Consider the following 16,561-nt stretch of genomic DNA (forward strand, 5'->3'; position numbering starts at 1 on the left):
AAAATCCAGAAAACTTAGACAATTGTGTTTTGGTTGTTTTGCAGTTGCCTTGTAGAAGGAGATGCTAAAGAAGAGATCTTGCAGCCTCCAGAGCCTCAGCCAGTACCACCAATCCTAACACCATCTCCCCCATCAGCTTATCCAACAGTCACTACGGTGTGGCAGGACAATGACAGATACCATCCAAAGCCAGTTTTGCACATGGTTTCATCAGAGCATTCAACAGACCTCAACGAGAATTATAATAAGTCCACAGAACATTCAGGGAAGAACGAACCCAGCGAACACACAGAGAGGAGGCTGGAGCGCAACTTAAGTTTTGAGATCAAGAAGGTGCCTCTTCAGGAGGGACCACGAAGCTTTGATGGGAACTCCCTGTTGAACAGGGGACATGCAATTAAGATTAAGCCTGTGTCATCCTGTGTAATCGATAAGAGCTTTAAGCCACAGGAACAGATTTCAGGGGATTCATTTGTAGATGCTTCTCAAAACTCATGTATGGAATACAGTGTGCCACAGTCTAACACAGCCTTAATATCTTCACCAGAAAGTCTGCAGAGCCAGCAGGTGTCTGATACCCCACCCAGACCAGATCGCCTGCCTCTGGCAGAGAAGGGACACGCCACGTGGTCACTACATGGGCCGGAAAATGCACTGCGGACGCCCGTGTCCGAGGAGTTGTCTTCAGACACCTTGTGTCACGGTGTTAAAACTCTCTCTCTAGTATCAAACACCCCAGCTGAACATCCTTCCAGTGATACTGTTGATCATACTCCTCTCTCCGTTCGAGCACCCCTCTGTTTTACCAATCCTCTCCATGCAGATGATTCTGACACGGATGAGGTGGACTTTGACAGAGCCATGAGCAAAAGCGCGTCCAATGTGTCAACCGCAAGTGCCACAGTCTCTGCTGCCACTAATACTGAAAACATTTCTGCCAGAAAAGTATTGCCAATGTCTATTGCTAGGCAAGACTTAACAGCTGTAACATGTTCTGAAGATGGCAAAGGTAGGTTTCACTGAGGTTCAAAGTGCTGCTCTTTATCTAGAGCCAGCATCTGTAGAGCTGGACAACATAAATTTCTTTGCAATGCAATTTTCTAAAGGTAAATTTAATCAGTGCAGTATGGCAGCTTCAGAGGGCACGACTCTTTTCCTGACAGCTCTCAGTTTGCATGTGATGTGAGCTATTTTTGGTATAAGATACTACAGGCAATGATTAGCTGCTTCAAAAGCTATACTGTGAGCTTTATTGTGAGCATTTGTTTAATGCTTTATTTATAATGCCTTCCTGTAGGTTTGTATGTAATGGTAGGTTTCTATGTTATTATTTGGTGCATATTTTTTCTCTATGCCCAGTTTCATGGAAGTGTCTATAATAATTGGAGGTTGACTAGTCAAAGCATTTTCAACAGGCTTGTGCAAATACATAACAATTTCATGCTTATTGGTTGATGTGCTGTTCCTAAAAATGTAGATGTAACCTCATTCACTGCATTGGTCTTTGAAGTTGCTCATGATTTGGCTCCTGCATTTTAATAGTGTTGTAAATATTTAGCTGTGCTTTCCTCTTTCTCTGTACGTGGCTGGGGGTAACAAGCAATACAGCTGTTCATCTAAAAATCCAAGCTATGTGTTGCTAGCACTTTAAAAATTATTTAGTGGCTTTTTATCTTTTACTAATTTTTTGAGGCTTTTTTTACAAAAATTTGCATGTTAGAACATCATTTATTGAAGGCAAAAGGGTTCCAAAATGTGCAGGTGCAGATTTCAGTCAGGCTGGCACACTTAGAGCAGATGGAGGACAGAGCTGGGAAGAACAGATTAGGCCTTGGTGACTGCTTGTGCAAAGCCCAACAAAACAAGAAGTAAGGCTGTGGAGCTGAAGGAAGAACATGAACTTCTGGATCCAGCTCAGACTCCTCTGCTTGGAGCTGCTTACAGCGATGGCCTCACCTCAGGAGTCTGCGCAGACTTCATGACTTTCTGAGGTGAAATGGGGCTCAGTGTGTGATGCAAGAGGCACAACCAGCTGAATTGAAAATACTGGCTTTGTGAACTGAATGTTCACCAAAAGTCGTATATCCAGAGTTGTGAACTATTTTGCAGCCTTAAAAACAATCTGTTTCTGTAGATTTTATATAGATGTATAGATATTGTGAACTGTATCTATAGATCTATAGATTTGGGGACATTGTGTAAACACAGAACAGTACTTGCACATACATTTTTAACACTGTGACTTAAAAGATGCTCTGCAGAGCTGACGACATCCTTTCGTCATAGTTATTTCAACTTTACAAGCAGTTCTCCTTGGATTTGTTTTATAGATTTCCAGGCTATTGTATTTTTCCTTTTAGCCAGAATTTTTTTTTTTCTTTCCCAGAGCAATCATTGTTTGTCACTGTTTGGAAATTATCACCTCTCTGTGCATCTCATTATGTAGATGCTATAAGAACATGCAAATAAAATAAGTGATATGTCATAAATATGATAAAGAATTGGAGAAATGTCACTCTAGAATTTGTTTCATGTAACTGTATCAGAAACCTCTTGAAATAACAGTACAGCCCTTGTGCTGCTGGTATGTTGATGATTTCACAGGAATTGATTAAAATTCTAGCATTAATCTTTTTTATTATTTATCTCTTGTTAATAAGGGTGCTTGCATGAGAGTGAACACTTCCCTTTTTACATTCTGGTTGCAGGTCTTGTAATCCCTCTGGGACTCAGGAATATAGGGTTAGATCGCTTTGCACCAGTGATCCTAAACCCTGTTTACAGTGTTTACAGGCTTTCTCATTTTCGTACTGGCTCAGGACTCTTCTGTTTTGAAGCTGGGAATGTGCTGCAATCACCAGTGAAACCTGTCTGTGAACTTAGCAGCACCCTAATTGCCTAACCCTGACTGCTGCTGTGCATGATCTTACCACACAGTTAAATTCTCTTTTTCATTCAAATGAAGTGAAAAGTAGTTGTACCCTGAGGTAAAAGTAAAAACAAACAAACAAAGAGAACAATAAAACAGCAACACAAAACAAAACCCTTAAAACTCACTCTCAGTTAGTGCATATCTGTGGTGACTTTATTTGGTGATTTTATAGAGGCCCTTTCTATTAATTAAGGTGTTCTTGTGCTGTAAACTTGAGGTGGAGCAGGTCTCAGAAGTCACTTGGAAGACGATGGCATGTAGAACTTGATGGGATTCTGTCCCTGCAGCAGCTGGGCACGCTGTCGACTCAAGCTTTGTGGCTTTATGAGCTGAAATGCGTCTTTGTATTTTTGAATCCTGTGCAGAGTACAGTTGTCAGATGAGATTTCTTATGGCAGCAGCTACTTTAAATTGTTTTAAACCTTTAATTACTACTCCGAATTTCTTAGCAGGTCAGAGAGGGGCTTTTGCTGCCAGAACAGCTTGTGTTAGTACACTCCTGGGAGGTGAGAGGGGACAGACTGGGGACAGGATGTGGTACTGGCACCAACAGTAGCCATCTCCTCTGGCTCCTGCTTACCCTCCTGCCCAGTAACCTTTGCACTAAGCTGTGTAACCATATCGGTGCTATGGGAGCCAGTGGGCCTCGACATGGACTTGTGAGCAAAACTGAGACCTGAAAGAATGAGCTAAAAGTATTCATTGGAATTACTGAGGGCTTTTTCCTCCAAATTATTTAGGCTGAAAATGTGTTTTTGTTTTCTTGCTTGCATAACACACAAACTGATCCTACGCCCTTAATGTGAAGTTAATGTTGTTAGATGAAGTTGCTCCACAGTGTTAGTTTAGTGTGGTAAACCAAAATGTTTTATAATACTTGGAGCAAATTTTTCTTTTGTTTTAGATATCATACCAAGTTTAGGATTATCTCATATATGAAGAAATTAATTTCTAAAAGTCTAGGAGAAAAATCTATGTTTTTTAACTTGTCTAAATGTCATATTTGATTTAGATGCTGATGCTAGTGAAGATTCCTCTCCCCCGCTCCCAGAAAGAACACCAGAATCATTTGTATTAGCAAGTGAACAGAGTGAGTTTTTCATGTTTGCTGATAATTGGAGATAAAATGTGAAGAGCATGTCAGTATTGTATTTGAGTACTCCTGATTTTTGGCTAGTCTGTTGGAGCAAATTGTAAAATGGAATGAAATCTAGCATGTGCAGCAGCTTATTCTGAGGTAACTTTTACATACCCTTGAACTCAGAGAAATTATTTTTCATTTTCTGACTAAATACAGCGTTATGTGATATTTAAGTAATTGGAGACTTCAATATTAGTAGAGCTGGTTTTCAATGTGAAGGGTATGGAAATGAGATGATATAGTGGGGAAATGCAGTACAGTTAGGGAATTTCCCAGATATTTTAATTTCCTACTGCTCCCAGGTAGGGGATGGGTATGCACATGAACAGTGTTTATCTGATTCCCCTTTCTCGGGCAAAGGAAAGACAACGACACTTCATTCTGCGCTGCATGTAGTGAACAAGCCCAGTTTGTCAAGTTTAATGGAGTTCACTCTTTGACTGTGTAAGAAGAGTAACTGCAAGAGAAAGCTGACACTCACAGATGATGTGCTCCTGTTGTCATAGTTCATTCATCAAGATAGTGATGGCAGAATACAAAACAGATGAATTGAAATGAAGTGATAAATTAGGTTGATGCTTGGTACCTTCCAAAAAACCTAAAATGATGTGATTATTTACTGAGACTTTTGTTTAGTGTAATTTTGAAACTCAAAAAATTTTGGATCAAGTAGTTAATCTAGATATTTTTAGCATGAAAATGCTGAAGTTTTGTAAATGTGTTCTTTGAGCATCATAAGCATAGGTAGTTCAGAGTCAAAGTCATCCTTTCTTTGGATATTATGGACCTGTTGCTTTTCTGTGACCTCACAAGGAACAAAACTGTTTTCTTTAAAAAAAAATAAATCTTTCTTCAGGATTGGAATCACTAAAACCACTTCCATTTTGTTTGTCTTTTTGCACTATGACAGTAAAGGACAGGAATGGCTGTCCTGACTTGTATGTTTACTTAGGAGATCTGAAAAACACATACTATTACTGGCCAGCTGATATAACAGAAGTTCTAAATTGTCCTTGAAAAGGAAGCCAATTCCCCTGTTGATGAAGAGCCCCCAAAGAAACAAAACAAACATCCACAATGCAATCACTGTAGTCTTGTGCTTTGAGTTATATTGTGGCATTTTGCCTTTTCTGGAGCACTTTTCATGTAAAGACACTTTCATGTTTTTACAGGCATTTAATCTAAGAAAAAAATAAAAGGTTTAGAGCACATTTCTAATGCTGTGTATTAATGCCTCATTGTGAGGAGAACTGGAGTATGTTGAGTTGATCTAATTCTTCCTAGGCACAGCCCTGCCGAAGCCAGTTGTGATTGCACAGTCGGAGTGGAGCGTGTTGCGGGATCAGCACCTGCCCGAGCAAACAGCCTCCACAGTAAGTGCAGCAGACAAGTCTGTACTGATCTGTCATTTCTGCTTTGCTTGGGAGCTACAACTAAAAGTAAAGTACATGCTTGTGAGAAGTTGCAGCTGTTGGTCATTTAAAACTGGCCAGTTTTTCCTCTGCCTGAGCTGCTGAATTGATGTGAAGAGCATGTTTTCTTTCCAAGAAAATTATCTGGTTTTCAATAGGTCGAAGGTCAGCAATACCTTTAAAAGGATTAATCCTAAATCTATGTTAAACTATGGCCTTAAGAGTGCAAATATGCTGCTTTTAGGGAGCTTGCTGTCTGCCCTTAATGGATCTTAGGCCAATTCAGACTGGAGGAGAACTGCAGTCTCTCGTCTAACCTCAGCCCAGGCTAACCAGAGCTTTTTCCAGCTGCATCTTGAAAACCTCCAGAGAGGGACACTTCTTATGGGCAACCTGTTTTGTTGCCTGAAAATGTTTTTCCCTTATGTCCATATTTATTTCAAACCAACTGTTTTTGCCCATCAGATTTCACTTTTCACCCTTCCAGCTCACAGTCATCCTACATGAACAGCTGGCAAAACTTTAAAAGCAAATGAGTCCTTTTTTACATTTGTTACCTTTTTTCATTTTGCCCCAATATCTCACTTAAAAATATGGCAAAAAAGATAGATGTGAATTTTCAGGGACTGTAAATGTAGTGTGAGAACTAACCTACCTAAATTTTCAAATAAGTTGCAGTGTCATGTTTCCAAATTTTTATCAAATGCTAAGGTTCTAATAGTAAATTCTCATACTAGCAATTGTAGCATTTTTTTGTCAATGTTGAGTCAAGTCAAAAATGTAGAGGCAGGTAAGTATTTCCATAAATGTTACATGGTTTTGGTGATGTTTTCATAATCTTAAATTTATGACTTTATTTTAGGTTTATGGAAGTGATTTGTCATTATTTTATATATCTCTCATTTAACAGGTTTTGAAAACAACTTCACCTATACTACCTGGTAAGTAGTGGAAAAGCTTTTCTAATTTTTTTTTTCAAAATACATTTTTCCTTCAGAACAAAAATTTGCCTGAACTTGGTGTTTGCTCTGAAGATATCAAAGTATATTGTCAAATATACATATCCTATATTAAATATATTGTTACCTATGATTTCTAAGCACCTTTAGCTTAGAAAAAACATGAACAGATGCCTTTATGTTGATGTATTAAATGGCACTGTGAGCTTTTGCTATAAACGGATGCTATGTGGGATTTCAGCTATCCATACAAACTAATACAAAATAATAATCCAGATTTGGAAAACAGGAATATGTTGCTGTGACTGAACATCTACTTCATAGACAATTTTCAGGTATCACTTTTAAAAAATGAAAAATTGGCTTTCAAAGCTTTATTTTTGTAAATAATATTTGCTGCCAATATTTGTTTTTTGGACTGTAATAAAAAGTGGCATTGCCACAGTAGTGACTAAGTGAATGTTACAGTGAGGAGTTTGTGTGTTTTCCAGATTGTCCTGAACGAAGCAACAAAACACCAACTGACATTTTACCTCAGATTTCTTTTTCTGGTTCCACTGATACAAGAGGTCAAATACCAGAATTTCCTGCAGAAGTAACAGATATTGGTAACTACAATTCTTTCAAGATATAATCACTAGATGAGTTAAACAGGGGATTCACTATCAGTACTGGTTTGGGTAGCTGCTACTACTGCTGACTTCCAACTCTGCATCCTGAGATGCAGAACCCAGACAAATAAGCCTGCCTAGTCTCTTCAGCAGCACTGAAGGAATTTTCCCAGAATAAATTATTAAATAATTCTTTGCTTTGAAAAAACCTGAAGTGTATAAAATACAGAATTTGTCAAATGGGTTATAATTTTTTTAAAGTGCTGAAAATTTCCAGAAATAATACTTGATAACTGCTTAGGTATGCAAAGAAGTAGAAAAAAACCTCCAAAGTATTTATTGAAAAGTACTTTCCAGCGAGGTTTAAGTACTGAACTATAATGGTCTACAAATTCTTCTTACTATTTGTATTTCCTATGGCCAGAGTGCATTCAGAGTTCCTTGTATTACAAAGTTGTTTTCTAGCCTTGAGAATAAATCTATTCTGTAAAAACTGAGGCCATGTCTTAGTGATGTTTTGACTGCTGCCAGCCTTTGTGAGCCTGTGTTGTCCCAGCAGGCAGGAGCATTAAATACATTTCTCTCCTTAGGTTTTGGTAACCGCTGTGCAAAGCCCAGAGGACCAAGAGAGCCACCCTCAGAATGGACATGATCCAAGAACCCATGGACACACAATCCATAAATTATACTGGAAAACTCAAGTGCCACTGAGACCTAGAGAAATAGAGTTCCACTTTCCTGGGGGGCGACTAACACAGAGCAGTGTAGATCTAACTATCAATGGTACATCCTTGCAGTGCATCCCACGCAAAACCTGACACATGGTTCACAACAGCGGATTCCAGTATTACAACCTTTTGCTGGGCCATCTACCTGCCTTACTACACTTAGGAGAAAGTATTACATATGATTTATTTTGTAACTTCAAGTATTATTGCCTTAATGTCTTTTAACCCTGTTACACGCTGCTTGTAGACATATGTTAATATAGTAATACTTTTGACAGATTGTGTTTATGGACTACTTTTTGCTAACATTTGATTACCATGTATGCATTATTTTGTATATGTACAGGGCAAGTAAGTATATAATTTGATAAAGTTGCAATCATAAAATATTAACAGAAGATGTAAGAAATCTCTGCATGATCTAAATTTTTGTGTACCTTATTTGTAAGTTATTTGCCCTGAAGTTTTAGAAAATAGTTTCTGGGGTTTTTTACAAAAATTGCTGGACACACACAGCCAGAATTGCAGGTTAGCAGAGATAAAGATTGTAATGCATTTTGTAAATTGTAAGCAAAAGGTTATTTTTATATTATATACTGTTTAATTGTCAGATCTGATTTGTTCTGGTTTTCATCTAGTCATGGAGATTCAGTAAGTGCCTTGGAACAGTATTGAATTCTCTTAGCCTGTGTATGTTACTTCAGTGTTTTGAGTTCATCTGGAATTAGATTATCAAAAATATTTGTATGTTTCTTAGTATATTTGACCTGCCAGTAAAAGAGAAACCATTTTACATAATCAACACTCCTTAGTTTTCATTTTAATGTTTCATCAGTTGCAATCTTTAGATAGTTCATCTCTATCACCTTTCTGTATAGTAGGATTTTACAGTTTTAATATGGCATGTTTCTAATTTGGGAAAACCAGAACACACTGGTAAAAGGACTGTTTCAATACCACTGTCTTCTCTTACAGATGGGGAATACAAATTATGTTGTTCAGCGACTGTGTATGTAAGAAAGCAACTTATATGAAGGTTCACCTGGAGCCCTTGCAGCTACACTGTATCTTGGCAATATATTATGTCAAGAGTTAATCCTTATAAGGATTCCTTACTTAAACTTTTCTGTAATACAATCTTTAAATTAAAGAAAGTAAAAATCTCACTCTGGGTGGTTTTACTCTTAGGAAAGAAAATTGTGTCCAAAAGCAAAGTGTAATAGAGTGAAGGATGGCAGCCTGGCTTAGATTACAGATCTCATACTTGAACAGAACACTGACACTCAGAACCTTATTTTTAGTAACTACTTTAAAAGTTCTGGCTAGCAATAATGCCAGAGAAGCAAAGAAGAATGTTCAGAAGAAAATGTTCATTTTAGCTGGTGAAACTATATTAATCTGAGCTTTAGCTGGAAATGCTGTCTGATCTACTACTTGTACCTTTAGTGTCTCTGCTAAAAGACAGCTAATTGCCTGATTGCAGCTCTCTTGTAACTTCCTGAAGGTACATAACTTGCAATTACTGTCTCTGACTCTGGATTTAATCACCATGTGCTTCGTACATGTGACAGACTGCCAAGCTGGGGAGCTCTTTCAAAGAACTGTATGCACTATAAATACTTCCCATGGATGTAGTTTTGCAGTTATTCATTTAAAAATAAATCATTCAATGATATATGCCATCTGGGATAACCTATATCAATTATATTCCTGATGTGTAAACAGTTCAGACAGCTGGAATGTTCTGCAGTTGGCAGAAGAAGGCTGGCCTGAACTTTGTCTTCCTTCCCTTGTGTTGCAGATGATTAGCTCACACTTTCACTCCTACAGAGCTCCTGTGGATTTGTAATGCAAGATGGGCTGTCAGCACCCCTGGGCAGTCCAAATCAGTGGAACTTTTGGGAAAAAAAGTTAAATAAGGAAATTTCCAAATATGTTTCGGATGTACTTTTCAAGGATCCCTTCCATATTTGTCAACCAATAAAACAAATCTGTGCAGGTAGTAGTTTTTCTGGTTTTCACAGATGAATTTCACTTAACAGTAAAGGCTGACCCAAGTCTGTGCACTACAGAAAGGCCCTCTGGTTATGTTTAATTAAAGTACATCCCGGTTCATCTCTTTTTTCCAATTTGTTTTGCACAGATTTGGATTATATTCCAGGCTGAGTTTGTCACAAAAAAAAAAAAAAAACCCTCAAAGAAAGGCTACAGCCTTTTTTTGCTTTAGTGATAATGAACTGCAATTGTCCAGTATGGATTTCTGTTTCCCTTGACAAAGCTGATTCACAACTTGCTGTTCCTTGCTTTGGGTTTTATATTTTCACCTACTGTATTTCAGATAAGCTGGCAGTTTTAACAGCAAGGTGAAGCCTACCCAATGTCATTACTTTCTGTATCTGCTCTTGTGGGTGGTGCAGAGATAACTGCAGGTCTGGATGCTTTACACTGGGGAGTTTCACATCATAACTTTGAAAAATTTTCATCTTAACAGATTCATCAAAAAACCCCAAGACCTTTCCTTGTGGTTTATTTGAAATGGAATCTAGAAGGGTTTAGAGCATTACATCAGCTTGCAAATTACCACTGTAATACATTACACTGTAATGCATTACCATTTTGTACATATATTGAAATCAATCCTGTTTAGTTCCAGTCTTGATTTTTTTCCGAAAGCAGTCGTCAGTTTTCATCTCTGAAGTGCAGCTTTTCAGGCATTGGCTTGATCACTGTAGCAAAGAAGTAGTAATGCTACTTAACCCAGCTATTTTTATTAATAACCACTGCATTGGCTTGTTTGTCCTTCAGTATTTTTCTAATATATCATTTATTAATTTTTTTCTAAAGATATTAATATTGAAATAAAGCATGCAGTGAATTATCACATCAAAAGAAGAATGAGTTCTCTATATTTGAAAATGTGAATTCTCCAGACTCAGAAGAAAGCGGACTCTACTAAATACCATTGCTTGTCTCTATTACTCAGCATATTTAAGGTTGTGCATTGATTTTGCAGGTAACATGCTATTTTAGTAGTAATTAGAGCATTACACCAGCATTTTTATTTCTTATCTGCTAGGAAAACCTGCTCTGTTTACATGTAATTTTCCTTAAAGAAGTTTCTAATTTGGGAACTAGGCAGAACAATGAAAATCTCAAAGAATTATCTCTGGGTTTTTGTACATTGGAATCTTGAATTGGGTTTCTTTGGAGATAAATCTTCAAAAGAATGAATGAGATCAAGTGCAGCGCAGTGACTGGGCAGTGATAACCCTGTACTGCTGGGGCAGCTGCTTTTAGCTGCAGGTCAGACTTGGGAAGCACCCAAAGCTCCTGCCTGCAGCATAACCCTGACACACTGCAGACAGAGAAAGGAAACCCAGCAAGAAAGGGCTAGACTAGGGAAAGACTAGCAATGAATCTCACCTTCAAAAGGGGATTTTGAGGAGCAACAAAGAGTTAAGGACTTTAGACAATGGAACTGAGCAATGAGATACAATTGCACACAACTCAGGCTTTGAGAATTTTCTCAAGGCTTGAGGGAGGAGTAACATCTCTGCAGTATAAACAAACAAGTCACAATTCCTACTGCCCATTGCCAAAGAAGGGCCTTTCTCACAATCTCAAAATGCTCTTCAGCTCTTGAGAAGCTGAAGAACCTCGAAGAGAGGTTATCCTGTGTGGGCTGAAGAACGAGGCTAAATGCATGGAACACTGGACTAGGACTGAGCATAGCTGGGGCCAGCATAACGCACTGACTGCTCTGGAGCCCTCCAAGTACCTAAAGCCTGTTAAGAGCAAGGCTGTGAAGTGGTAACAGGCCTAGTAACAGCTGGGCTCTGTGATAAGACTTTTCCTAAGCATTTCAATGCATGTATTTGAACAAAACACAGGTTTGTCAAGTGTTGGGTCAAACAGAACAAGAAAATAATTGTTTTATTGGCTGCAATACTGTCATATCCTCAAGATCTGTACCAAATGCTTCACTTCATCACTTCTAAGACCACATGGCAAAAGCTTAGTATTTGCAGTCTTAAAGCAGTGAGTAAATAAAATGTTGTTTGCTGTTTTGTCTATTCAGTCATAGTTGTAACAGTTGATTTCTTTAAAAGCTTGACTCTTGCCTCTGAAATTGTATTGTGTCTGCATGAAGAACTTACTGTGGTGGAGCCAAGGTAAGAAATCAGTTTTGCATTTTGGCTTAAATCCTGCAAAGTTTCATACCCTGTTAATGTAAACAGCCATGGTGAGCTCAATGCAGGTATTCATCCAGGGGTGTTGTGTGTTCATATTTCCAGTTCTGGGGCACTCCTAAGGACAGAGATTAGCTCTGCCTCAGGCACTTTGACTGAGCTCCACAGATTTCAGTAGTGAGGTGGAAGTTGTCTTTCACATCTACAATTCCTACTTTGATCCACAGAGTTACAGTCCTTGATATAAAAGATCACAGACAGGTAAAAAAATTGATCTTTTGGGTAGGTAGTGCCACAATCTCACGGAGAGCTTGACTGTCAAGTCAAAAGAAGAGCCAGACTTGGATCAAAGATGATCCCATTTTTCAAACATGAAGTATCAAAGACTGCTGAGCTTTTCTGCTTACTCAACTGCACTCTTCACCAGAAGACACCTGGTGTGTGGTTCCATCCCAGTATATATTGCACCTGCCACATCTCTGGCCTGATGTTAAATGGACCAAGAAATCCCATGAGGTTCATAATCTGAGTGTTTTCAAGTCTTTTGCTACATTTGTTCAAACTTTTATTTGCTTTCTTGCTGTTTTCACATTAAATGGTATATTCATTGTTCTAGTGAGGCTGGAGAAGCTGGCAGGAAGAAGACACAAACCTTGTGAGGGAACATGCCAGCTCTGGTGTCCATTGGCTGTAGCTGTTCTTTTATTTGCTGCATCTCCAAAATGTATATGCTTTATGGTGAATATGTAACTTTGTAATGTCAATTACACATTTTATCAGCCCTGCCCAGTGCACTTCTCATCTTAGGGTTCCAGTCTGGCCTGCACTGAACAACTTTTGCTGTAAGCGCAGGAAGGTTGGACCTGGTACATTGTAATTCCACATGTTACTGTGGAACCTGGATACAACTGAACCCACCAGTGAAAGGTTGTCAGTTTTGTTAAAAAATAGTAATGTAGCTTCTGATCTGTTTCATTAGAGACAATCAAAAGCTGAAATAGCAATCCCTGTGAACTCTAGGGAATCTAGGGTTACGCTTCCCATTAATGTGAATGGCCCCTACCATCAGGCTTTTCTGAAAAAACACTTGTACACTGGTTTTTATAGAAGTTAATTTAAAAATTACTCATAACTCAGGTCACGAGATTTGTGGGGAGTAATGTGTGAGCACTTCAGAAGTGAAGCAAGTTGCCTGGCCAAAGTGATCCACAGAATGGTCTCTGCTTGGTGTGGGTAAAGAGTGAGTCTGGCAGGGTTGAGGAGAACAAGGAGCACGTAATGCCAGAGAAAGGAGGTGGGAAGAGCTGAATCGTAGTAAGTACAAGGAGGAAACTGTCTTTGCCTGTGGGTTATAAAAGGCTGACATGAACTCGTTAAGCAGGTTCCCGGTTTTGTAAGCTCCTCAGATGGGCAGAGAGGTGTGGTTGGGGAACAGGAATGCAGTAGAGGAAGATGCTTCTTTAAATGAATTGTTGTGTTTGAGTTTGTACTCAAATCTGAGTACGAGCCTCTTGCGTTTTGCCTGTTCAGGCCCAGACAAAGATTACTCTGCAAGGTGGGAGAAAAATAAGGATAATAACCTAATTAGGATAAACTGACCCTTGAAACATCCTGGAGCTGGGTAGGAGAGGTGGAGATGTGAAGAAAGTTAAATTCAGAAGCAATCTCCTGTCAGAGATTTTGAGACCTCAAAGTGATACCTGAACAGGGCACTTTGTGATACCATTGCCATGCAATGAATACATCTTTGTGTGCCTGTTGACATGCAAATCACTGGTAAGAAGGAAGCAATGCAAGTAATTCTTTTTATAATGTAAATTAACTTTTATTATACATTAGGACTAGTGAGACACCTAACAGCTCTGAAAAGCCTTGCTGAGCAGCTCTTGCCCTTTCTTGTATCATCAGACAGCAAATTCATACCAGTTCATTGATGCTGGAAAGAACACTCAAGTGTATTTTTTTCCCTTAAATCTATCATTTTTGGAAATAAGTTTTCAGACCCTAGAAAATATTTCTACAAATAAATTAGTTCTTTACAGTTTGGATACTGGGTATCCAAAGTTGTCCTGCATTTACTTCTCTGCCACTACTGCCTTTCACATGTCTTATTTAGAAGAATGAACCCCTCATTTGGGCAGCTATTCTGCAACAGGGAGGGTGGTCTCAGACTCCCTGATTCATAGAAAAGGGGGTGTCTAGTCTTACAATTAAAAGAAATGAAAAAAAATCAGGCCTCCTTTGGACCTCAGGCACCTGCCAGCCTCCTCTGGGTGCTAAGTTGGAACGGCCACATGAGCCAAAAGGTCTCTCTTAGACAGAGACCATGTTAGTCCATAAGATTGCGCTCAACCCTGTCTCAAGGAGGGGTCTGGCTCCAAGAGAGGCTCCTCTGCTCTTGGGCCTGTCTGCAGTCCCCAGATCACAAGAAGGGACCAGCATTTGTCACTAAACCAAATGCTTTGTGTTTCAGCCGTTCAGGGCTCCTCACCACTTTGGAACATGTGATGTGCTCTAGGGACTCCCCATAACTCAGAAAATGGAAAGGTGCTGTTACAGACCACATCATGTGCCTAATTTATATTTGAAGCCATGAGACAAATCCTCACTTTGCTAGAGACCAAAACATGTCTAACAGTAAGGTCCAGAAACAGACCACCAGGTTACATCACTGCTTGTAAATTCGCTGCACACTTCAGTTACACAACTCAGAACGCTGGCTGGAGTTTTTATTAGAATTTTTATCTTAATGATGCTTTGTAGATATATCAAGCAAGCACTTTCTAGTGTCTCTTCTTTCAGTGATTAAGAATGTGTGAAGAATTTTTCCATCTGCTTCTTCCTCTCCCTTCCCCTTAACTCTGAGCATCAGAAAGAACCAGCATGAGGGAGCTCACTTGGAGCAGCCTCTGGGCCAGAGTGTGTGGTCAGATGACAAATCTGTCCTGCACATTTACTGGAAGTGGGGCTATCCATCAGCATTCCTGCCTCCAAGCCAGAGCAAGACTGTACAAGTAACAAGGTACAGTTGTGATTTGACATGAACAGGCTGGGAGGAGCCTGCTCATCTTCCATTTCAAGACTGATCTGAGGCTGATAGTGATGTGTGAGATTAACACTGAAGTTATTCTGTCTATCCTGAGTGAATCCCAAAGCCCCTAACTGCTATCCAGTACATATATTGAAACATTTCTGGGTGACTTTATACTGTGAAATGCTTTCCTAATGCCATGGTCTAGAAATTTCAGGTGTAATTATCTTCCAGTTCCATTGGTACATCAGACAAAATCCAAGAAAATTATGGCAAATGCATTTTTACTTTCAAGAGTTTTTCTTAAACTGTTTCCCAGAATCACTGTGGCCACTGATCTGAAGAGCTGCTGCCTCTGCTGTGAAACTTGTGAGTAGACGGAAAGCTCTTTATTGTGGATTCTTCCATTAGGATGTTGTTTCTGTGAGCAAGAAGCTGAGATGAGCAGTGAAAGATTAGCTGCTACATATAACTAGCTGTTTGTTTTCTTTTTCTATATACACTTACAAATATAAACTGCTACTTTAAGTGTCTGTGCCTAAGACACAAGACTTGAATTTCCTAGAACTAAATGTAGTCCAGATCAAGGCCAGGTTGGATGGGATTCTGATCAACCTGGTCTGGTGAAAAGTGTCCCTGCCCATGGCAGAGGGGTTGGAATGAGATAATCTTTAAGGTCCTTTCCAACCCAACCGTTCCACGACCATTCTTTGATCTGTTTATCATTTCATAAGCCTTTAGGGTCCGGGGAAAAAAAGCCATCAGGAAATCCATAGGGATTTCAGTTCATTGACTTGAACTCTTTGGTAACAATAAGAAGTATGCACCTCATAGAACTGCTTGTTAAGGAATAAATATTTGAAAGTTTAGTTTGGGAGAGTCTGTGCCTTTTCTTTAACAGAATCATGGAATGGTTTGGGTGGGATGGGAACTTAAAGATATATAACAGAAACTATGTCAAAACTTATACCAAAAAAGCTCTCAGTCAAAACAAAACTAACTCCACAATCACCTGTGAAACCCTTGGAATCTCTGTGGAAAGACTTCTGTAGAATTTCCAAGCTGATGCGAATAAAGGATGGGATATGGGGGTATTTACAGCCCAGGCAGACACAGCTCAACTGGAAATGTGGCTGGTCTAAGTCCTTGTCATAGCAAATAGATCCTGATTCCTGTGCCTGCTGGAGCAAAGACTTGCAGGTCTTTCTTTCCATGATGTTTGGGGTGACCTGCAGCTGGAGCATCCACAAGCAGAAGAGATGGTGATTTCCAGGTACAGCCCACAGAACGAACCCTTCTCCTGTGGTCTCCCTTTCTCCAAGGACAGGAAGCCACAGCCTTGCTGTAGCAGCTGTGGTAGATAAGGTGGGATATAAGGTTTATATAAGGTTTAGGCTCTGTATTGTATTTTTAAAAATGCAGCCAGGATATAGTGAACAAATATGGGAGTGGACAGACTCTGGAGGGATTTGAGTGAAGGTGGATCTAATGCTAGTGGATTCTAAGGAAAATGAAAAAATCACTTATTTTATTATCTGTACACATCTGTGCAGAGCA

At 39.2% G+C, this 16,561-nt stretch overlaps 1 protein-coding gene across 2 annotated transcripts in view; it reads left to right on the forward strand.

Moving 5' to 3' along the window:
• PTPN12 (protein tyrosine phosphatase non-receptor type 12) overlaps nt 1–8,949 on the forward strand; it is a 69,391-nt gene extending 60,442 nt beyond the window's left edge. Inside the window, exons 13-18 of one of the 2 annotated variants that reach the window (XM_083860271.1) lie at nt 45–1,009; nt 3,945–4,022; nt 5,358–5,446; nt 6,396–6,426; nt 6,936–7,052; nt 7,646–8,949. In XM_083860271.1, coding sequence (XP_083716397.1) covers nt 45–1,009; nt 3,945–4,022; nt 5,358–5,446; nt 6,396–6,426; nt 6,936–7,052; nt 7,646–7,707 — 1,342 coding nt within the window. In that variant the 3' untranslated portion in view covers nt 7,708–8,949. The remainder of the gene's footprint in view (nt 1–44; nt 1,010–3,944; nt 4,023–5,357; nt 5,447–6,395; nt 6,427–6,935; nt 7,053–7,645) is intronic. The other variant, XM_083860272.1, reaches the window with a different exon arrangement.
• Nucleotides 8,950–16,561: the final 7,612 nt, after the last annotated feature.

This window comes from Zosterops lateralis (genome assembly GCF_965231275.1).
Source record: "Zosterops lateralis genome assembly, chromosome: 4".
In the NCBI taxonomy this organism is placed as follows: Eukaryota; Metazoa; Chordata; class Aves; order Passeriformes; family Zosteropidae; genus Zosterops; species Zosterops lateralis.